Source organism: Phascolarctos cinereus, unplaced genomic scaffold, assembly GCF_003287225.1.
Source record: "Phascolarctos cinereus isolate Bilbo 61053 unplaced genomic scaffold, phaCin_HiC Scaffold_4;HRSCAF=312, whole genome shotgun sequence".
Classification (NCBI taxonomy): domain Eukaryota; kingdom Metazoa; phylum Chordata; class Mammalia; order Diprotodontia; family Phascolarctidae; genus Phascolarctos; species Phascolarctos cinereus.
In genome coordinates this window covers 28,154,964-28,173,144 of record NW_027555847.1, presented here as the reverse complement: position 1 = coordinate 28,173,144, position 18,181 = coordinate 28,154,964, and the positions used below count along the sequence as shown (strand labels likewise).

General features: G+C 40.4%; 1 protein-coding gene across 1 annotated transcript in view; it reads right to left on the bottom strand.

The window, feature by feature from the left end:
- The window catches only part of CUNH3orf49 (chromosome unknown C3orf49 homolog), a 28,429-nt gene extending 16,453 nt beyond the window's left edge, over positions 1-11,976 (bottom strand). Inside the window, exons 1-3 of the mRNA XM_020978306.2 lie at positions 11,855-11,976; positions 8,231-8,553; positions 6,442-6,566 (exon numbers count right to left, since the gene is read on the bottom strand). Coding sequence (XP_020833965.2) covers positions 6,442-6,566; positions 8,231-8,553; positions 11,855-11,976 — 570 coding nt within the window. The remainder of the gene's footprint in view (positions 1-6,441; positions 6,567-8,230; positions 8,554-11,854) is intronic.
- Positions 11,977-18,181: the final 6,205 nt, after the last annotated feature.

Genomic DNA, 18,181 nt, shown 5'->3' with positions numbered 1-18,181 from the left:
CTATTTATCTCTGTCTGTCTGTCTGTCTGTCTGTATATCCATCCATCCACCTACTACCTGCCTACCTACTAACTTGTCTATCCTCTATCTATTTGTCTTCCTATCACGGGACTTGAATCCAGGGCTTCCTGATTCCAATTACACTATTCTACCCCCTATCCTAGTGAAATCACAGCATCACAGAATTATTGGAGTTGGAAAGGAAGTCAAAGGACATCTGGTCTAACCCACACTTGAAGTAGGATCCCTTTGATGACATCATGACCAATGACCAGTTTTGTCTTGACAACCTCCAGAGGGGAAGAGGGGAACCATGGTCCTCTAGTGCGACCACTCCTACTTTGGGGTGGCTCCAATAGGAAATTTGTCTTCATTTTGAGTCTAAATTTGCCATTGTGTACCTTTCCCCATTGCTCTTAGCTTTGCCTTCTTGAGACCAGTAGGGAAAAAAAATCGAATTTCTGTTTGGTGTGACAGACCTTCACATCTTGAAGGCAGCTGTTGTGTTTCTCTCCCTGCCTGCCTCCTCTTTCCCTCCTCCCAGGCTTCTCTTCTTCAAGTTAAAGATCAACTAGCTCCTTCAACCTATCCTTTACCATATCCACTTTCAAATATTCATGACATACAGCATCTGAGCCATCATGGTTTAACACTACCAATTGTCTTTCTTTGATGTTAGTTTCTCCTGAAAGTTAGATGGAAGTGTATTGTTGGTGGTGGTTATCCTTTGTTTTCAAAGAGGACCAATGATATGATGGGGTGAATTGGATTTAAGTGAGTCAGGGTTGCACAAAGTCATTATCCTCAATCTCTTTCCAGAGTCATCCAAGTTCAGTAACAAAACAAAAGTCAATATGACAGGCAATGGTCCAGGATGCAGTGGACAACCTTGGAATCTTTGGTGTCTGACCAAGTTCTAAGTGCTTCATAATGCCCTCTTCCTCCACCTTCATGGCCATGGGAACAAATTGTTCTTATCCACCCCTTCCTCTGGGGTGAAGTCTTCACATGCTGGGATAGACATCTTCCTAACTTACCAACGAGGCCTGTCAGTTATCTTCAACCTGTTTTATCCATCTGCTGAGACAGTTTTACTGGGGTGTAGCTGTGGTACATGCTACAGCTTCTTGGAGCCATTGGTGTGAGTTGTGTGACAGGAAGACACCAAAGGTGGATGAGCAGCCCTGAAAAGGGCTCAGCAATCTCTCATACCAGAGGTGCTAGTCTTCCCTGAATATCCCATTCACCCCAAATCAGTAAGATTATTTAGTTTCTGATTGAGTTTGCACTTGGGGGTGGTATGGTTAGACCTATGAAATCCCATAAAAGAGATAGAGTTACTGGACTCAAAGTAAATCAACAGTTTGGCATAGCAGACAAAAAAAAAAGATAAGTAAAACAACAAATGCTATCTTTGGCCTCATTTGGCCTTTGAGATAGAAGAATATTTTGGCATCAGAAACTCCTGAAATGGCATGTTAGATTGCTCCTGATCCAAAAGGCCTTTGGAAGCAATTTGATTCTAAGGTCACATTGATTAATTTCTGGTTTTTATTGACGAGGGTCTTGGGAGAAAGATGGGGAGAAAATAGGAGACCACGAACTGAATAAAGGAAAAAGAGTGTCATGGAAGTTGGTTTGGAGAAGTTTGGTCTTGTGAAGGAGATCAGAGATTGAATCTAAAGAGGAGACATCTGGAGAAGTTTGGGAGAAACTGAAAGGAGAAAAATATCGGACTCAGACGCTGATCTCAATTTTATTTCTGGGGTGAAAGAGGAGCTAAATCAAAGACAATTAGGGAGGATATAAAAGTACTTAGGAAGTCAAAGACTCAAGGCAGGAAAGGGAGAAAGTAAGCTGGCAAGACAAGGCAAAGTAAATAAGAAAAAGTAAGTGTAATGATTAGAGGGCAAAGCAAGTTGGTAGATTAAGTTGGTAGGTGGGGCAAATTGGTGAAAGACAGGAGACTGGAAGAATACTGAAGGGAAGGTGAGTAAAGCTGAGGTTCCAAAACTAAGAAAAGGAAAGTGAGTTATATTAGTTTTTAGAAACCACTAATTGGCTATTAAAATTTTAACTAAGTGCTTGTGGTTGCAGAATAAACATATTTAAAATAGCATTATAACATATTTACTAATATTAGCAAGTATTTATTTTTAAAACAAGACTGAAAAATGTCAACCAGTATGGAAAAGAGGAGGAAATCTTACCATGCTTTGCCTCCAGTATGTGATTTTTGTATTTCTGCTACAGACAAGTGACCATCATCAGTGTTCCAAGTATAAGTTTATCTCCCAACTGGAGAAGATGGAGACTTGAACCTTCCCCACACTCCAGGATGTTAGGGAGAATGAAGTATTCTTAGAGGAAACAAAAGCAAGGCTTCAACTTGGAAAAAAATGGAGGGGGAGGAGAAGAGGCAATCTGAAGGGACTGGAGTGGAAGGGAATGGAAGAGTGTGACACAGAAGAGAAGGCAGAAGGAAAGGACAGTGGTGCTGCAATGAGAATTTAAAGACAGATATTGAAGGCTCTTCCTCAAGAGAAGGTGGCCAGATGCTCTGAGCAGGAAGAAGCTGCTTGTGCTTCCAAGAAGTATCTAGCAGAACCCTAGAAGCTCTATCATGTGAAACATTATCCAGTATGTGGCAAAGGAAGAGGAGAAGCAGAAAAGAAGCTGGCGACTCCCTACTCTGGCAGCTATTGGTGGATCTGCTGACCACAGCTGAGAAGTTTTGCCCTGGGGTGTGTATCTAGAGCATAACAGAGAACATCTTGAGACTTATCAAGACGGATACAATCACTCACAGTTGAGGAGTGTGGACACAAATGGTGCAGCCAGAAGGAACCGAAAAAAAACATTGCCTGAGATTAAAAAGTCTTGGGGAAGAAATTGAAGACCACAGGGGAACAGGTTGTGATTTCCTCACTATTGTTCATTAAAGGAAGGGGACAAAGGAAGAAAAAATGAATTTGGGAATTAAACAGCCGGAGAAGATAATGAGATGTCTGAGAATGGGATTTAAGCTTCTGGACCGTGGCTTAAAAATTAGGCCAGATACCTGATCAAGTGCAAAGAATAGCTAAGAAGGAAAGGCTGGAAAGAACGTATTTGCCAGGTGTTTTCCAAATCTAATTTAGAAAGGCTTTAAACTAAAAAGTATGGGAAAAGGAGAAGGCTCCTTTGTGTATACCATCCAAGCTAAATACCATAGCTACTATGAAAGAAGAGAAGTAGTTGATTTGCAAATAGACAAAACCCAATAAGGGTGAACATAGTAAAACCCATGCCCTCAAATGTTAATACACAAATGCCCAAAGCTTAGGCAACAGACAGGATGCCTCAGAGGTGCTAAGACAAGTGAGAAAATTTGACCTCACAGGTAGTTGTTATCGTGACTGAATTATGGCTTTGGATGGGTAGTGAGTCTCAATCTTTTTGGTCTCAGCATCCCCTTTACATTCTTCAGAATTATTGAGGACCCCCAAAAGTTTTGCTTTGTGTGGGTTCTATCTATGGATATTTATCATATTAGAAGTGAAAGGTGCTAAATTTTAAAGATATTTATTTATTCATTTAAAATAACAGTCAAAAACCCCATTTTGTCTTAACAGAAATAATGTATTTTTATGAAAAAGATCTGTATTTTCCCAAACAAAAAGTTAATGAGAATGGCATTATTTGACATATTTTTACAAATCTTTTTAATGTCTGGCTTAATAGAAGACAGTTGGATTCTCATGTCTGATTCTGCATTCAGTTTGCTTTGATAGGTTGTTTTGATTGAAGTGTATGAAGAACATTTGACTTCACACATATATGCAGGTAGAAAAGAGAGGAGTAGTTTAATGGGCAAATAATGCCTTAGTATTCTTATGAAAATAGTTTTGACCTCAGGGAGGCAGGAGAGGAGACAGGTATTTATTGAGCATCTACATTGTGCCAGGCATTGTGCCAAGTGCTTTACGAATATTTATTGCATTTGATCTTCTTAACAACCATAGGAGGTAGGTGCTATTATTATCACCATTCTGTAGTTGAGGAAATGGAGTCAGATAGTGGTGAAGTGACTTGCTCACACGGCTAGTAATTAAGCATTTGAGGACACATTTGAACTCAGGTCTTCCTGATTCCAGGCCCAGCGCTCTATCTGCTGTGCACCTAGCTACCTCTAATTCAAGAAAGTAGATGTATTTAGCCTGGAGAAGAGAGCACTCAGTGGGGACATGATAGAAGAGGACTCTCAGGGGGCACATGATTACTATATCAAATATTTGAAGGACTGTAATGTGAGAAGGAATTAAATTTGTTCTGTTTTATTAGATTTGTTCTGTTCTTAAATGGCAGAGTCAGGAATAATGGGAAGAACTTATAAAAAAGCAATTTTAGACCTGATGTCAGGAAAAACATTTCCAACAATTAGAGTTTCCCCAAAGGCTAATGATCGGCCTTTGTAGGTAAGAGGTTTTCCCTCTTTCAAAGTCAAGGGAGGAGCTGAATAACCATGTGTCAGGTAGAATAAAACGAGGATTCATTTCATTAATGAGTTGGAACAGACAGCTACTGAGGGCTCTTTGAACTCTTAAATTCTATGATGCAGGTGCATATCATGCTTCCAGTTTCTTTGAGAGAAGATTGAAAGAGAGAAAGAATAAAGGATTAAAATGCATTAGGAAAAAAGCTCAAGGAGAAAGAAATGGAGAAGATAGTTGGCAAGGTGAGGTTAAGAAGAAAAGGTAAGTAAGAAAAGATGAGTGGAAAAAATGGTGGTTAAAATAGATTGGTAGAGTAGATTGATGGCCGTTAAAGTGGACGGAAAGTTAGAGGGAAGAGGGGGTGGGGTATCCTTGTGGAGTTTTCCTTGAGACTAAGGTCCGAATGTTAGATGGGGACATCAAATCCTTGAGGTGATAATTACCTGTAGAGATTATTAAAAGAACTTGAGATGAAGTGTAAACAACCACAAGTAGTTGGGGGGAAAAACAGTGCTGAAAGTTGAAGTCTAAATGGAGAGCAGGAAGAATTTTGCAGTGACTCACATTGAATGATCAGTGTTTATATTTCTGACACAGTCAAGTGTCAGTTATTTGTATTCTAATTGTAAGTTAAGTTCCCTCCTGGAAGAGGTAAAGGGACTCCACACTCCACACATATTGAGAGGGATTTGAAGTGGGGATTAAATGAGAAAAAAGGGTATCTGGGGCAAACAAGAAGAAATTTGACCCTCGTCAGTTTTAAGGAGTGGAAGAATGATATATAGAGGAGAAAAGTTATACTTAAAACTTAAAAACAGATTTGAGGTTCTTCTTGAAGAGGAGGGAATTGGATGTTTTGAGGAGGCAAAAGATGATTATACTCCAGGGAATGATAAAGTTGAGCCACAGAGTGTGCCAAATGAGAGACCATCTAGTAAGGGTCGAAGAAGTGTACAAAGTGAAGAACGGAGGTTGTTGATGACTTTCGTACCCAGGGGCATTGTCATTCTGATAACAACAATGGACATTTCTACTCTCTTTTGGGGGTATGTATCTAAAATGTAACAGAGAAACTTGCAAGGCTTATCAAAAGGGATGGTTACCATCCCTTTCTGGTGATTCATATGGGCACAAATAACAGAAGGAATATTAAAAATATTGCCTAATTTGCCAATTGTGCAAGCCCCTGAAGACTTTAGGGGGACCGATGGCTTTTCCTCACTGTTGCCCATTGAAGGCAAAGAATGCAAAGGACAAACATTCATTTGGGAATTGAACAGCTGGCTAAGAAGTTGCTTCCTGAGGATGAGTATTTAGGCTTTTGGACTATAGTTAAAACACAAACATCATAGATTCCTAATCAGGGTCTGAGAAAATATCTTCTGAGAAATCAAATGAAAAGGCTGTGAATCTGGCATGGAGCCACGATGAAATAGTGATGAGAGACTTCATTATCCAGATATCTGCTAGAGTTCTCTGACAAAGGCCAATCAATTCTTGACTTACTTTAATGAAAAAGTCATTCTTCAAAATGGTGGAGGAGCCAACAAAGAGATATTCTATTCTGGATCTGGTTTTCACTAGCAGAAAGGAACTTCTTGTTAGGATAGGAAAGATGGAAGGGAAGTTTGAGGGCAAGTGACCACTCCCTTCAAGAGTTTAGCCTGGAAAATGATTCAACTTGTTCTGTTTGGTTCCAGAGGACAGAACCAGGAGAAATGGCCAGGAAGTTCAGAGAGTCAAATGTAGGTTTGATTTCCTGATAAATGACCCAATGATTAGAGATGCCACAAAGATGTGGGTTCTCCCTGTTAGAGATATTCAAGTAGAGACTGTCTGAGTCCTTTTCTGGTGTGCTGGGGTGGGGCTTCATTTTTGGATGTGACTTAGTCTAGAATCGAGGCAACTCCAGATGACCTCTATTGGTCCTTCCAACTCGAACTTCTGTGATCATGAATCATTTTACCTTCTGAAATCCAGAAGGGAGAGAGGTCACAGAGAGCTGTCTTGTTGTCCTTCTGGCTCGAACAAGGGTATTTCCCCCGGTAATCTCTTCAGTTTCTGCTTCTACAACATCCAATTGAATAGTTGCTTTAAGAAAGGGAGAAAAAGCAGATGAGAATCACAAATATGAATGTCTTATTTACACCAGGCATTTTTGTTCATTCACTAATACATCCAGAAGCCATGGTCTAGTGAGAAGAATATTGGATTTGGAGTCCAGAGTTCAAGCTGTGACTGTCACTTACTTGCTGTGTGATCTTAGACAAGTCACTTAGTTTCACTGGGCCTCAGTTTCCCCCTTTGTAAAATAAAGGACTTAGGTAATATCTCATGTTTCTTCCTATGATCCTATATTAATTTCTGGTTTCACTGATGTGGACAATTCCTTTATTAGTGAAACCTTAGTAGACAGTCTTTATGAGCTGCTGTGATATGATGAGCCTGTCTAAATTTAGCAAGCCTGGCCTTTCCATGAAAGTCAATATAATTCATTACCAGCCCTGTGCTCAAAAGATTTTCTGCCTTAAAAAAACAAATAACCCCCCAAAAAACATAACCACCTCTTCACCCTAGAGAGGTATTACTACAGGACTTGAGAGAGAAGATTAAGAAGTCTTATTGCTGGAAAGAAACTACTTCAGAAGTCATTAATGATGACCCCTTTGGTGGAGGTAGATTTTCCTGAATTAGCCTTCTCTTCTCTCCTATGCCCCTATTTTTTGTCACCAAAGCCTCTATGGAAACCAGTTCACAATTGAGCAGGGTCATCTCTTCCATATGTGACTTTGAAGCCTGATCCAGGACCCTGTAACTGAAGATGAAGAAAAGGTGAGAGCTCATCTTATAGGGACAGCGAGAATATGTCATGAGGGTTTCTAGTTGATTGAGATGGATTTTAGCCAGTAAATTGTTATTGATGCAGTAGGGAGAATGATTTCAGTATTACTCACTGACTAAGAACAAGAAATTAAAGCTAGTCAGGGATTTGGAAGTCAGAGAAGAAATCAGCTCTCCCTTTGTTCCTGACCCTTCACCTTCCCCAAGTTCCCTATGTCTAGATAAGTCAGATTAATAGTGTGTTTTCTTTGTTGTTATTTTTTCAATAGAAATGTACAGGTCAGTCCATACCAGGTTATTACAAGATGCTTGGATGCCTATGATAGTGACTGCCTTTTTTCCGGTAGAGTGGGTTTGTTTGAAAAAGTAATCAGTCAACTGAAAAACACCAGATTTATTTATAAAACACACAGAGACACTGACATAGCCATAGACAGAAAGACAGACAAATAGACAGAGAGACACGATTTCTGGTTTACTTGATGTGGACTCCCTGCACATGCTAAGATACTATAAAGGATTTCCTTCCTTTCTTCCCTTCCTCTTTACCTTCCTTCCTCCTTGCCTTCTTTCCTCCCTCCCTCCTTCCCTTCCTCCATCCCTCCTTCCCTTCCTTCCTTCCTTCCTTCCTTCCTTCCTTCCTTCCTTCCTTCCTTCCTTCCTTCCTTCCTTCTTTCCTGGAAGAGACACTAAGGGTCAGCTAAGTCAGCCTCTTTCTTTTACAGATGAGGAAGCTGAGGTCCAGTAAGGGAAGAAAACACTTGTCCAAAATTGTGTTGGTGGTAAGTCAGCAGAGCAGGGACTTTAATCCTCTAATATCAAACCCACCATTCTTTCCACTTCATTTCTTTGCTTCACTTCCCTCCCTCTCCCTGTCCTCCCCCCTCTATACAAATGTCCATTCCATTAGTTACCATTTTGTGGAAGCTTTCCTATTTGGGGTTTGGCAAATAATTTGTGAGGCGGCAGCTCCTTGGCGATTCTAGGAAGGAGACTCTGAGTATTTGAAAAGAAAGCTTCCTTGTGGTTTGAGGGGCCGCTTTTATGGGACCTTGCTACTTTGATTCTGTAGTACTCAGGCAGCGTTCTCCTGAAAGCAGTCTTTATTTTCTTCATAAAATTCTTCTTCTTATTTTGTGGACTTTGTTGTGATTCTAGGTCACTCCCACTGGAAGATTCCTCTTTGGGGATCAGTACATTTTGTTTAACTAAGTTGGTAGACACAGCTCTATGCCACCTTAGCAAAGAGAGAACTGTAATTAAGGTCCTTTAAGTAAATAAAATTTGGAAAATCATGAAAACAAACTTTCAAGGGTTGCCCATATCTACCCAGTGCCCACACAAATGGCCCACTGAATTAACACAGCAGGGGAAAAAAAGATCAGTTTAAACTGTCATTTGGACATTTGTAGAACCAGGTGATTGATTTGTTTTTTCATTTTTTTGAGCAACCGTTTAGTGTTATATAGATCCAGGCATATGTGGTCAGTCACAGGCATGGCGACCATCCGATTAGGGCCTACAGGACTCAGAAAAATAGAATGCCAGGACAGCAAGCTTGCTAGCATTTGTATGATGATTTAAGGATTGCAAAGGGCTTTACCTCACTTATCTTATTAGATCCTCTGGGCTAGCACTTTCATATGCCAGAGGAGGAAACAGGGGTTCCCTGGGGCAAAATGATTTGCCTAATGCCTCCTACATGCGTAGTGTTAATATTTCTTAGAAAACCTTTTTATTGATCTATTAAAAATATTTAATATTTAAAACATATTGCTTAAATTTCTCCACGTATCCCTCTTCCTTCTCTCAATTTAGTAGGAGCAGCAGCAGTCAGTGATAATGGGGGGGGGAAGGGAAGAATAAGCATCTGTATAGTGCCTATTATGTGTCAGACACTGTATTAACTGCTTTACAAATATTAATTTACAAATGCTACAGAGCAGTAGCAATAGTAACTGACACACATAACACTTTCAAGATTGCAAAACGCTTTATGTATTATTTATTCATTCATTCAATAAGCATTTCTTAAGTGCTTATCAGGTAGCAGGGGAATACAGAGACAAAAAACAAACAGTCTCTGCCCTCAAGGAGCTTACATTCTATTGGTAGAAAACAATGTGGACATGTTTGAGACACATACGCACAGATAGAATAATATGATCCATGACTCAGAATGTCTTTTTGACCTGCCAAGGACTCTGTAATCAAAGACCATCATTTGAAAAATTAGCCTTCAAACCCAATTCCTTCTACTTCTGATCTCCACAGAGAGACCAGAGACTTAGAGGGTTAGAGGTTAAGGAGGCACAATAAGAGGACAAAATCATGGTAGTAGAGTTGGGGTGGTAGCCTCATCTTACAGATTCTGCTGATATAGCAAAGAATAATTAGAGTCAGCATCATGGCACAGAGTGCTGATTTGGAGCCAGGATAACTAGGTTTCAGATTCTGCCTTACATACAAGTACTACATACCTGACTGACCTGCAAGTCGCTGACTCTGCAATGTCTCCGAGCCTCAGTTTCTTTATCTTTAAAGTGGGATGGTTGGACTCAGGGACCTTTAGGGTCCCTTCCAGATCTAAATATAGTCCCCATTTCAGCTAGGTAAAAATGAGGCAGTTTAGATGACAGAATGAAGAGAAAGCTTGACTTGGGATCAGGAAGACTTCAGTTCAAATCCTGCCTCACACACTTACTGCCTGGGTGACCCTGGATGTCTGCCAGCCTTAACTTCATCTGTAAAATGGGAGTAATGATAACACCTATTGTTTTGATCATCGAATGAGATAATACATAAAGTGCTTTGCCAACCCTAAAGCATGATATAAATGCTAGCTATTATTATTTCAGCCAAGTCTTTAAATTTGAACTCAATTGCTCATGAGGTTTAGAGCTGCATGGTGAAAGTGCAAATGGCATTTGAGAACAAGGAGACAGCTTCTGCTAGGTGCCTCCTTTTATCTTTCTAGGGCTAACTGATTATTCCTGTGTTGTAAGGCCAGGGAGGTAAGGGACTTCCTCCTTCACTGGCAACCTCTATGTTTTTCAGTTCACAAGGGGAAAGCGGACCTTTCTGAAATTTCTGCATGAAGATCCAAGGAAAAAAATTGGTGTCACCCTTTCCAAAAGCAATTTAAAGGTACTATTTTTAAATTTGCATTTCCTATTTTAATGTCTTGCCCAGTAGTTAGCTTATTTTACTTGCAATAATATTTGTCCCAAGGAGCACATTGCTATTTCTTAGGAAAGCAATGAAAACTGTAAAATATTTATGGAGAAACCCTGATAAAAGTTAATTGTTGGTTCCTTAGCGCCCTAGTCCTCATGAAAAGGTGTTACTTGTCTGAAATCTCCCTCATGAAGGTTGCTAAGAGGGTCAAGGAGCAGCCTCTAGAGATGAGAAGACAGCACAATGTTTAGCATGACCACATTGACTTCTCAAGTTCAAATACAGTGTTTGGGGAGAAGCTTCAAAGTGTTACATGCATTATTTCAGGGGAGAGATCCTGTCTGGCATTCTCACTGGTCACCAGTGATGCTCTTGTCTGTCTTCCATGGCTTGGAACTTGGTAAGGAACATTAATTACAAGACAGAGTTTTAAAATGTTACATGAGGTGAGTTGCAGTGTTGCAAGATGAGAGATGAGTGGTGCATATTTCAGCAGCCAACACACACACACACACACACACACACACACACACACACACACACACATACACACACACACACATAGAGAACCTGATCAAAAAGCATTTGGTTATAGTGTCACACTGAATGGTGTCTAATCACAGTTACTGAACTTTGCTTTGACTCAGAATCTTATGGATTACATATCTCAACGTCAATGTTTTTCCTTCATTCCCAATCATACAATGAAAACCGGAGTTTAGGGGGAAATTACGGGATTTTCCTTATACAGCCTGAGACCTTATTTCAGATACAAATAGTTATAGGCTCATAGATTTACAACAGGAAGGGGACTAGGAGACCATCTAGCCCAACCCCCTCCTATGTAGACACAGTGGCTTGGAACAGGGAGGTGTCAGAAGCACTATTTGAACCCAGATCCTCTTAATTCTCAAGTTCGGGTTGTTTCCACTGCCTTGCTTTCTCTCCCTCTCCCTTTCCTCTACTTCTCCCTCTCTTTCCCCTGTCCCTCTCCTTCCCCTTATCCCTCTCCCTCATCCCCCTCTCTCCCGACTCCTTCTTTGTCTCTGTCTCTCTTTCTCTGTCTTTCTATCTCTTTTTGTCTCTGTCTCTCTCTGTCTCTATCTCTTCCTCCTTGTCGCATCCCTGGAGGGCATACATGTATGGATGGGATCACAGATCCATTGGATTGTTGGGGTAGGGCTCTATACTTCCTGAAACATTAAATAGAACACACTTCTCTTCCTCATTATTAAAGTGTTACATGTAAGAAGTTATGACTCTTTCAACAAGTATGATTCATAATCTATACCATATAATGAAAGGACCAAGAAAACATACTCATTTGTTAGTTTTAAGAGAAAGGAATTCTGGTTACTCACCTTTCAATTCCTTTTCTTTTGAGGGGCTCACGTTTTCTTTTGGTTGGTGGAAAACTAGGCTGTCGCCCTTTTCCATAAGCAGTCTTAACAGATTCAGAAAAGTGCCTTGGAAACTGATACATTGCTGCTGAAATCAGTCCATTTGAGGTATGCTAGCTTTCTGAGACTGGTGTCTTTATATAGTTTTCAGCAGAGGAGTGGGGGGGCCCTTTTCATCTTCTGGCTTGTCTATGTCCAAATAGCCTTTAGGAATTTCAGAGACTCTCCTTTGGTTCCCTTGAAAGTGTTACATGTATTATTTCTGGGGAGGGACCATATTTAGCATTCCTATTGGCTGCTGCTGACGCACTTGTCAGAGACATGGGACATTCCTGGGTCCCTTTCTAAACATGTGGCAAATTTCTCCACAAATGATGAGGGTAGAAAAATAGTGACCTCTGTGTCATGGTTTTCAAATTTTTTCCATTTGGGTAATATTAAAATAGTTATACAAATTAGTAATTTCTTATTGTTATACCAGAATAACAATTTGGATATTTGAGTTCTTGAAGGAAAATGAATTATAAATTTCAGTGTGGGGAGTTAGGGAGGCTTTTCTGTTGACTAACATATAGCCAAAATACATAGTTTTGCTGCTGATGGAAATACATAATAAAGACAGAAATGTGAGTTTGGCAGGTAGAGAACAATGACCTTACAATTTCATGATGGCATGCATGCAATGAAGTATGTATTGATTCTCTCCAACTTATGTTAATTTTGGCCTAACAGTTAACATGGAGGAAACAGGGATTCTCCACCAGCCAGTACTGCATCACCCCTACGTGGAACCATCAGTGACAGCAAATGGAGATATTTTGAATGCTGTGGATAAGTTTGCTTACTTTGGCAGTATACTTTCCAGGAATGTACACATAGATGATTAGGGTGATGTACACATTGACAGAACTAGCTCAGTGTTTGGGAGACTCCAAAAGAAAGTGTGAGAGAGAAGAGGTATTAAGTTGCCTACCAAACTGAAGATTTGCAGAGCCATTGTGCTGACCTTATTATTGTATGCCCATGAAACCCAGTGCCATGCCAGGAAATTGAATCGCTTCCGTTTGAATTGGCTTAGGAAGATTCCGAAGATCACTTGGCAAGATAAGGTACCAGACACTGAGGTCCTTTCCTGAGCTGAACTGCCAAGTATTCAAACTCTAGCACAGAGAGTGCAACACCAATGGGCTGGTCATGTTGTTCAAATGCCAAACATACTTTTGCCTAAAAGACTATTTTACACAGAACTCACATAAGACAGGCACTCACATAGAGGTCAGAAGAAGAGATGCAAGGACACTCTTAAGATGTCTCTAAAGAGCTTTGGTATCAATTGTGAGACATGGGACACGCTGGTCCAGGACTGTGCAGTATGGCACGTCCACATCAAAGCAGGAGCTGTGCTCTACGAGCGAAGTTGCATTGCGGTAGCTCAAAAGAAATGTGAGATGTGCGAATTTAGAGACATCTCCTTTCCAAATGGTCATGTGGACTATTTGTGCCCGACCTTTGGTAGAGCCTTCCAACCCTGTACTGGTCTGATTGGTCACAGTCAGATACACTGTACATCGACCCCGGCATCATTTTGGTCTTCTTCAAGCATGAAGGACAAACCACAACAAATTCTTTCTCAAATCCATTTGTATGCTGAACTGGAGTAGAAATTGGGAGTTTCTAATCTTAAATCAGATAGGTATCCAGAGTGACAGCTGGTATCTCTGCCTCAGACTTAGGGATTGAGAAGAAAAGACCTGGGATTGTTCTGGGCTTTTGTTAGTTGAGTATGGCATGGCTACCACTGATTACTATAGTCAGTCAGTCAATTAACATTTATTAAGTGCCTACTATGTGCCAGGCACTGGACTAGGCACTGTGCTAAGCACTCAGGATACAAAGGGAGAAAAAAGATAGTCTGTGTCCTCAAGAAGCTCACAATCTGAAAGTGAGATAGCTGGCAAGTAGCCCCAAAGACAAAAACTGGTAGCTGGAAGCATTACTCAGAAGAGCCCCTGAGACCTGCAGAGCCCAGAGAAGCACAAGAGATTGGGAGGTAGAGAGAGAGCAGCAGAGATGCCGTGCTTGGTGGGGAGCAACAGAGATGCGATGCTGAGGGACAGGACCAGCGAGAAGCAAGTGAGATGACATGACCAGATGACACCTGCGGCTTTGCAGTGACAATAGGTGAAAGCCTCTCTTCCACAAATAGGCGCGGGCCTCGTGTTCTCCATCCATGTGTGTGCCCCTTGGGTGCAATCTTTATGGAGTCCCCTAATGACACTCCTTTGAGGATCATGTTTTGAAACTGCTCTGTGGTCCCTGACAGCACAAGGTCACATCTGCCTTCAAACATATGGTGTCTGCTCTAACCTAATCTTTGTGATATATCCCCCATCTCTAGCTCACATTTCTTGAATCGATGCGACTACAGAGAAAATACTGAATAGATCTATGACCACTGGATGGCAGCAAACTCTTGGTTTTCTTTCCCCTTTACTCTTGAATTTCTTGTAGCTGAGTTATTGTGACAATTGGAAAAGACGGTAATAATGTGAAAATACATCATTATCCTGAATTCTGGTTCCGGCGTGTCCCAAAAAAGGAACCGAATTTTTCATTTGGGGAAAATTCACAGAATTCAGAAATGTGGGGGAAATGCTTTTTCCTGCTAGTCTGAATTCAAAGATTTTGTGGAACAGAGGGAGGGACTAGAAAGTCTAGGAGACGCACCTACCCTTGGAACTAGAGCTCATTGGATATAGGTTGAAGAAGAATGGATTTGTCTGCTGAGGATTCCCTGAGCAACTTCTTCTGTTTTGTTTAACATGGGGTGGTTTTGGTTTCCTATAGTTATTTAATAATAATAATAATAATAACTAGAATTTATATAGTGATATACATAAAATGATAATATTATAGGTAACATGTAAAACATGTGTATGTATATATGTATATATTTACACAGACATACACATACATATAAAACATCATTTGACCCTCACAGTAACTCTGGAAGGTAGGCATTATTACTATTATCCCCATTTTACAGAAGAGGAAAATGGGGCAGAGGTTAAGTGATTTGCCCAGCATTACACAGCTAGTAAGTGTCTTAGGCTAGATTTGAACTCAGATCTTCCTTACTCAACAGCTGGCCCTGGGTTCACATTTCAGTTCTGACACTTGTTGGTCCTGGAACCATGGGCAAGCCCGCTTAAGTTCTGGGAGCCTTAATTTCTCCTTCTGCAAAATGGTGAATATAACAATATCACCTGTAGTCCCTATCTCTTGGGGTTGTAATAAGGATAAAATGAGAAGGTAGTAAATAATATTCCAGTGAAGGAGGTCCTATTATTATCCTCATTTTATAGATGAGGAAAGTGAGGCTTAGAGAAATTAAGCCTCACGTCCATGATTTCACAGCTGGCAAGAGTGAAAGACTGAAACGGACCCCAAGTCTCTCCTGACTTCATCACCCCAAGCTGCCTATCTGATAATGTATGCACAATTTAAAGTATTATGTAAATGTCAGCTATTATATTATCATTATTGTTATTACTATACTTTGGCCATGGAAAGCTGGTCCATCAGGCAATGTCTAATCACCCCTACTGGATGATAAGCATCATGAAGATAGACTCAATATTTCATTTTTGTATTAACCTAGGATCTGAGAAAATATACACAGTGAGTGCTTTGATTTATCTGCCACAAGTCTGAATACCTGTGGTAAAGAAGCATGAGATGATTTTTGTTGTTGCTCAGTCATGTCAGTCTTGTCTAACTCTGTGACCTCATTTGGGATTTTCTTGGCAAAGATACTGGAGTAGTTTGCGATTTCCTTCTCCAGCTCATTTTGCAGATGAGGTAACTGAGGCAAACAGGGGGAAGTGACTTGCCTAGGGTCACACAGCTGGTAAGTGTCTGAGGCCAGATTTGAACTCATAAAGATGAGCATTCCTGATTCCGCTCAAGCCAAGTACTCTAGGCACTATGGCGTCACCTATCTGCCCAGTCATCTGATGATAGGATCAGACATTTAGAACAGTTAAGTCAGTACGTCAGTAAGGCAGCTCTAAGTCACTTCTCTCATTTTGTAGATAAGAAAACTGTAGCCGAGTAAAGGGAAGGGACAAGATCACACAGGAAGTGAGCAGCTAATCTAGTCATAAGATCTTTATGGATTTAAAATTGGAAGGGACTTTCAAAGTCATCTAGTCCAGACTCCTCAGCTTTACAGTTGAGAAAACTGAGATTGAAGTGACGCGGATAATGTCATCAGTGGAATTTGAATTCAGGTGCTCTGACTCTAGATCAGGGGTTTGTTGTCTTTTTTGTGACATGGACTCCTTTGGTAGTCTGGTGAAGCCCCTGAACACCTTCTTGGAAGAATGCTTTTTTAAATGCATAACATAAAATACATAGGATTGTAAAGGAAACCAAAACTTCACGAAAATTTTGTTCAGTAATTTCAAGAATCTTCATGGCCCCATTTGGGGTTTTCTTGGTAAAGATACTGGAGTGGTTTGTCATTTCCTTTTTCAGTTTATTTTACAGATGAAGAAACTGAGGTGAACAGGGTTAGGTGACTTAACCAGGGTCACACAGCTAGTAACCATCTATGGCTGGATTTGAACTCAGTTCTTTCTGACTCCAGGCCTGGCACTCTATCCGTTGTATCACCCATGAAAATAGAAATGAAATTTTTCCCACTCAAGTTCATGGAGCCCTTGAAATCTATCCATAGCCCGTGAACCATGATGCACCCTGGTTAAGAATCCTATCTTTAGAGGCAGTAAGTGCTCTTTTGACCATCTTTCAAACTACTGAGATGAGGTCACCCAGACCTGATCCAGAGCTTCCCCATTTGGCCAGATGGTGAGTGTATTCTGTGCCAGGCTGCTTACTTGTTTAGACTTGCAAACGGTGAGTGATACAGAGAAGAGATCAGGTTTCTATAGGAGCAGCACCTGTGCCGACATAAGCTTCCCTGGCAGCCAACCAGCTTGGCTGTTAGGATATAAGCAGATTCATGGCTTGGGGTCAGGTTAGCTATGGTTCTCTCCCCCCCATAACAGTTATGTTGTGAAAGAAAACAGATAAGATAACTCAAGAAAAATAAAGTTTAAAAAGTATCATGGTTCTCTTTTTTAAATAATTGCTCTTATGCAGAAGTGTGCTCCTGGAAAGTGGTCAATAAATTAAATTCAGGCAAATCTAATCATTTGTTTGATGCGCTGGAGGAACTTCCCTTTTAAACTAAACTCTCTTGTAAAGTGAAGAATGGTCCCAGTGAGCTGATCGTCCCCTGAGAATTTCCTACTAATTTATGTCTCCCAAGTTTCTGAGGAATAACACAATGCAGAGGAGTCCTTGAAGGGTACTAAGTGAATCTGTCGGTCTTAGAGCAACAAGACAAATCCCTCTGGCTTTTTTTTTTTCCTCCCTTGAGAAATGAGGGTGTCACTTTTCAGCAGCCAGAGATTACTTTGCAAGTGCTATGCTATGGCAAAGTTTACAGAGAGCACCTAGAAACCAGAATGTTTCCCACAGAAACAATTTCACAGACTCCTGGAGGAGTGCATGCCCCTTGCTGGGAGTCAGCTCAGAGCCAGGGCTGCTCCTGAAGAAGAAACTATCCCTAAAATGATGATCGTTGCCCATTTTCTGTTTTTATTGCTTGCTGCCCCAGGTCAGTATCTATAACTTTGTTTTCTGATTCTGATGCCTTTGGAATAATTTTAATCCCAATTTGGGTTCTTGGTTTTTTTTTTTTGTTAAAATTGGTAGCACTGATCTAGAAAATTACTTCCAAGTGTCCATCTTTGTATCCCTAGCGCCCAGTACCTTGTTTATAGTAGGTGTGTTAAAATATTTTTAATTCATTGATTTGAAATTTCTAAGCAAATTGGGAGGGGGTCTTTCAACAAACTGAAAAATCAATACACCCATCAACCTCTTGCCTTTTTGCACAGTTGAAAGCAATTCATTGGATGCTTTTCTTTTCTTACTGAATTATTGCTTTGGCATCTGTTAGCCTGCCATACAGAATTAAAATAGGACAGTCATTTTGGGAAATAAAAAAGTTTTGTAAGGTAGAAGGAACTAACTAGTGGTTTCTGTTAAATCAGAATGGAAGATAACATCTCAAAATCTATGAGCATGTTATAATAAATTCCATTTGGTTCCATTTAGTTTCTGTCTAGGCACCATTGAGCACTGGAAAGTCAGATGTTAAAAAATCTAAAATAGTCTCTGCCCTCAAGAAGCTTATGTTCTACTAGTTGGAACATT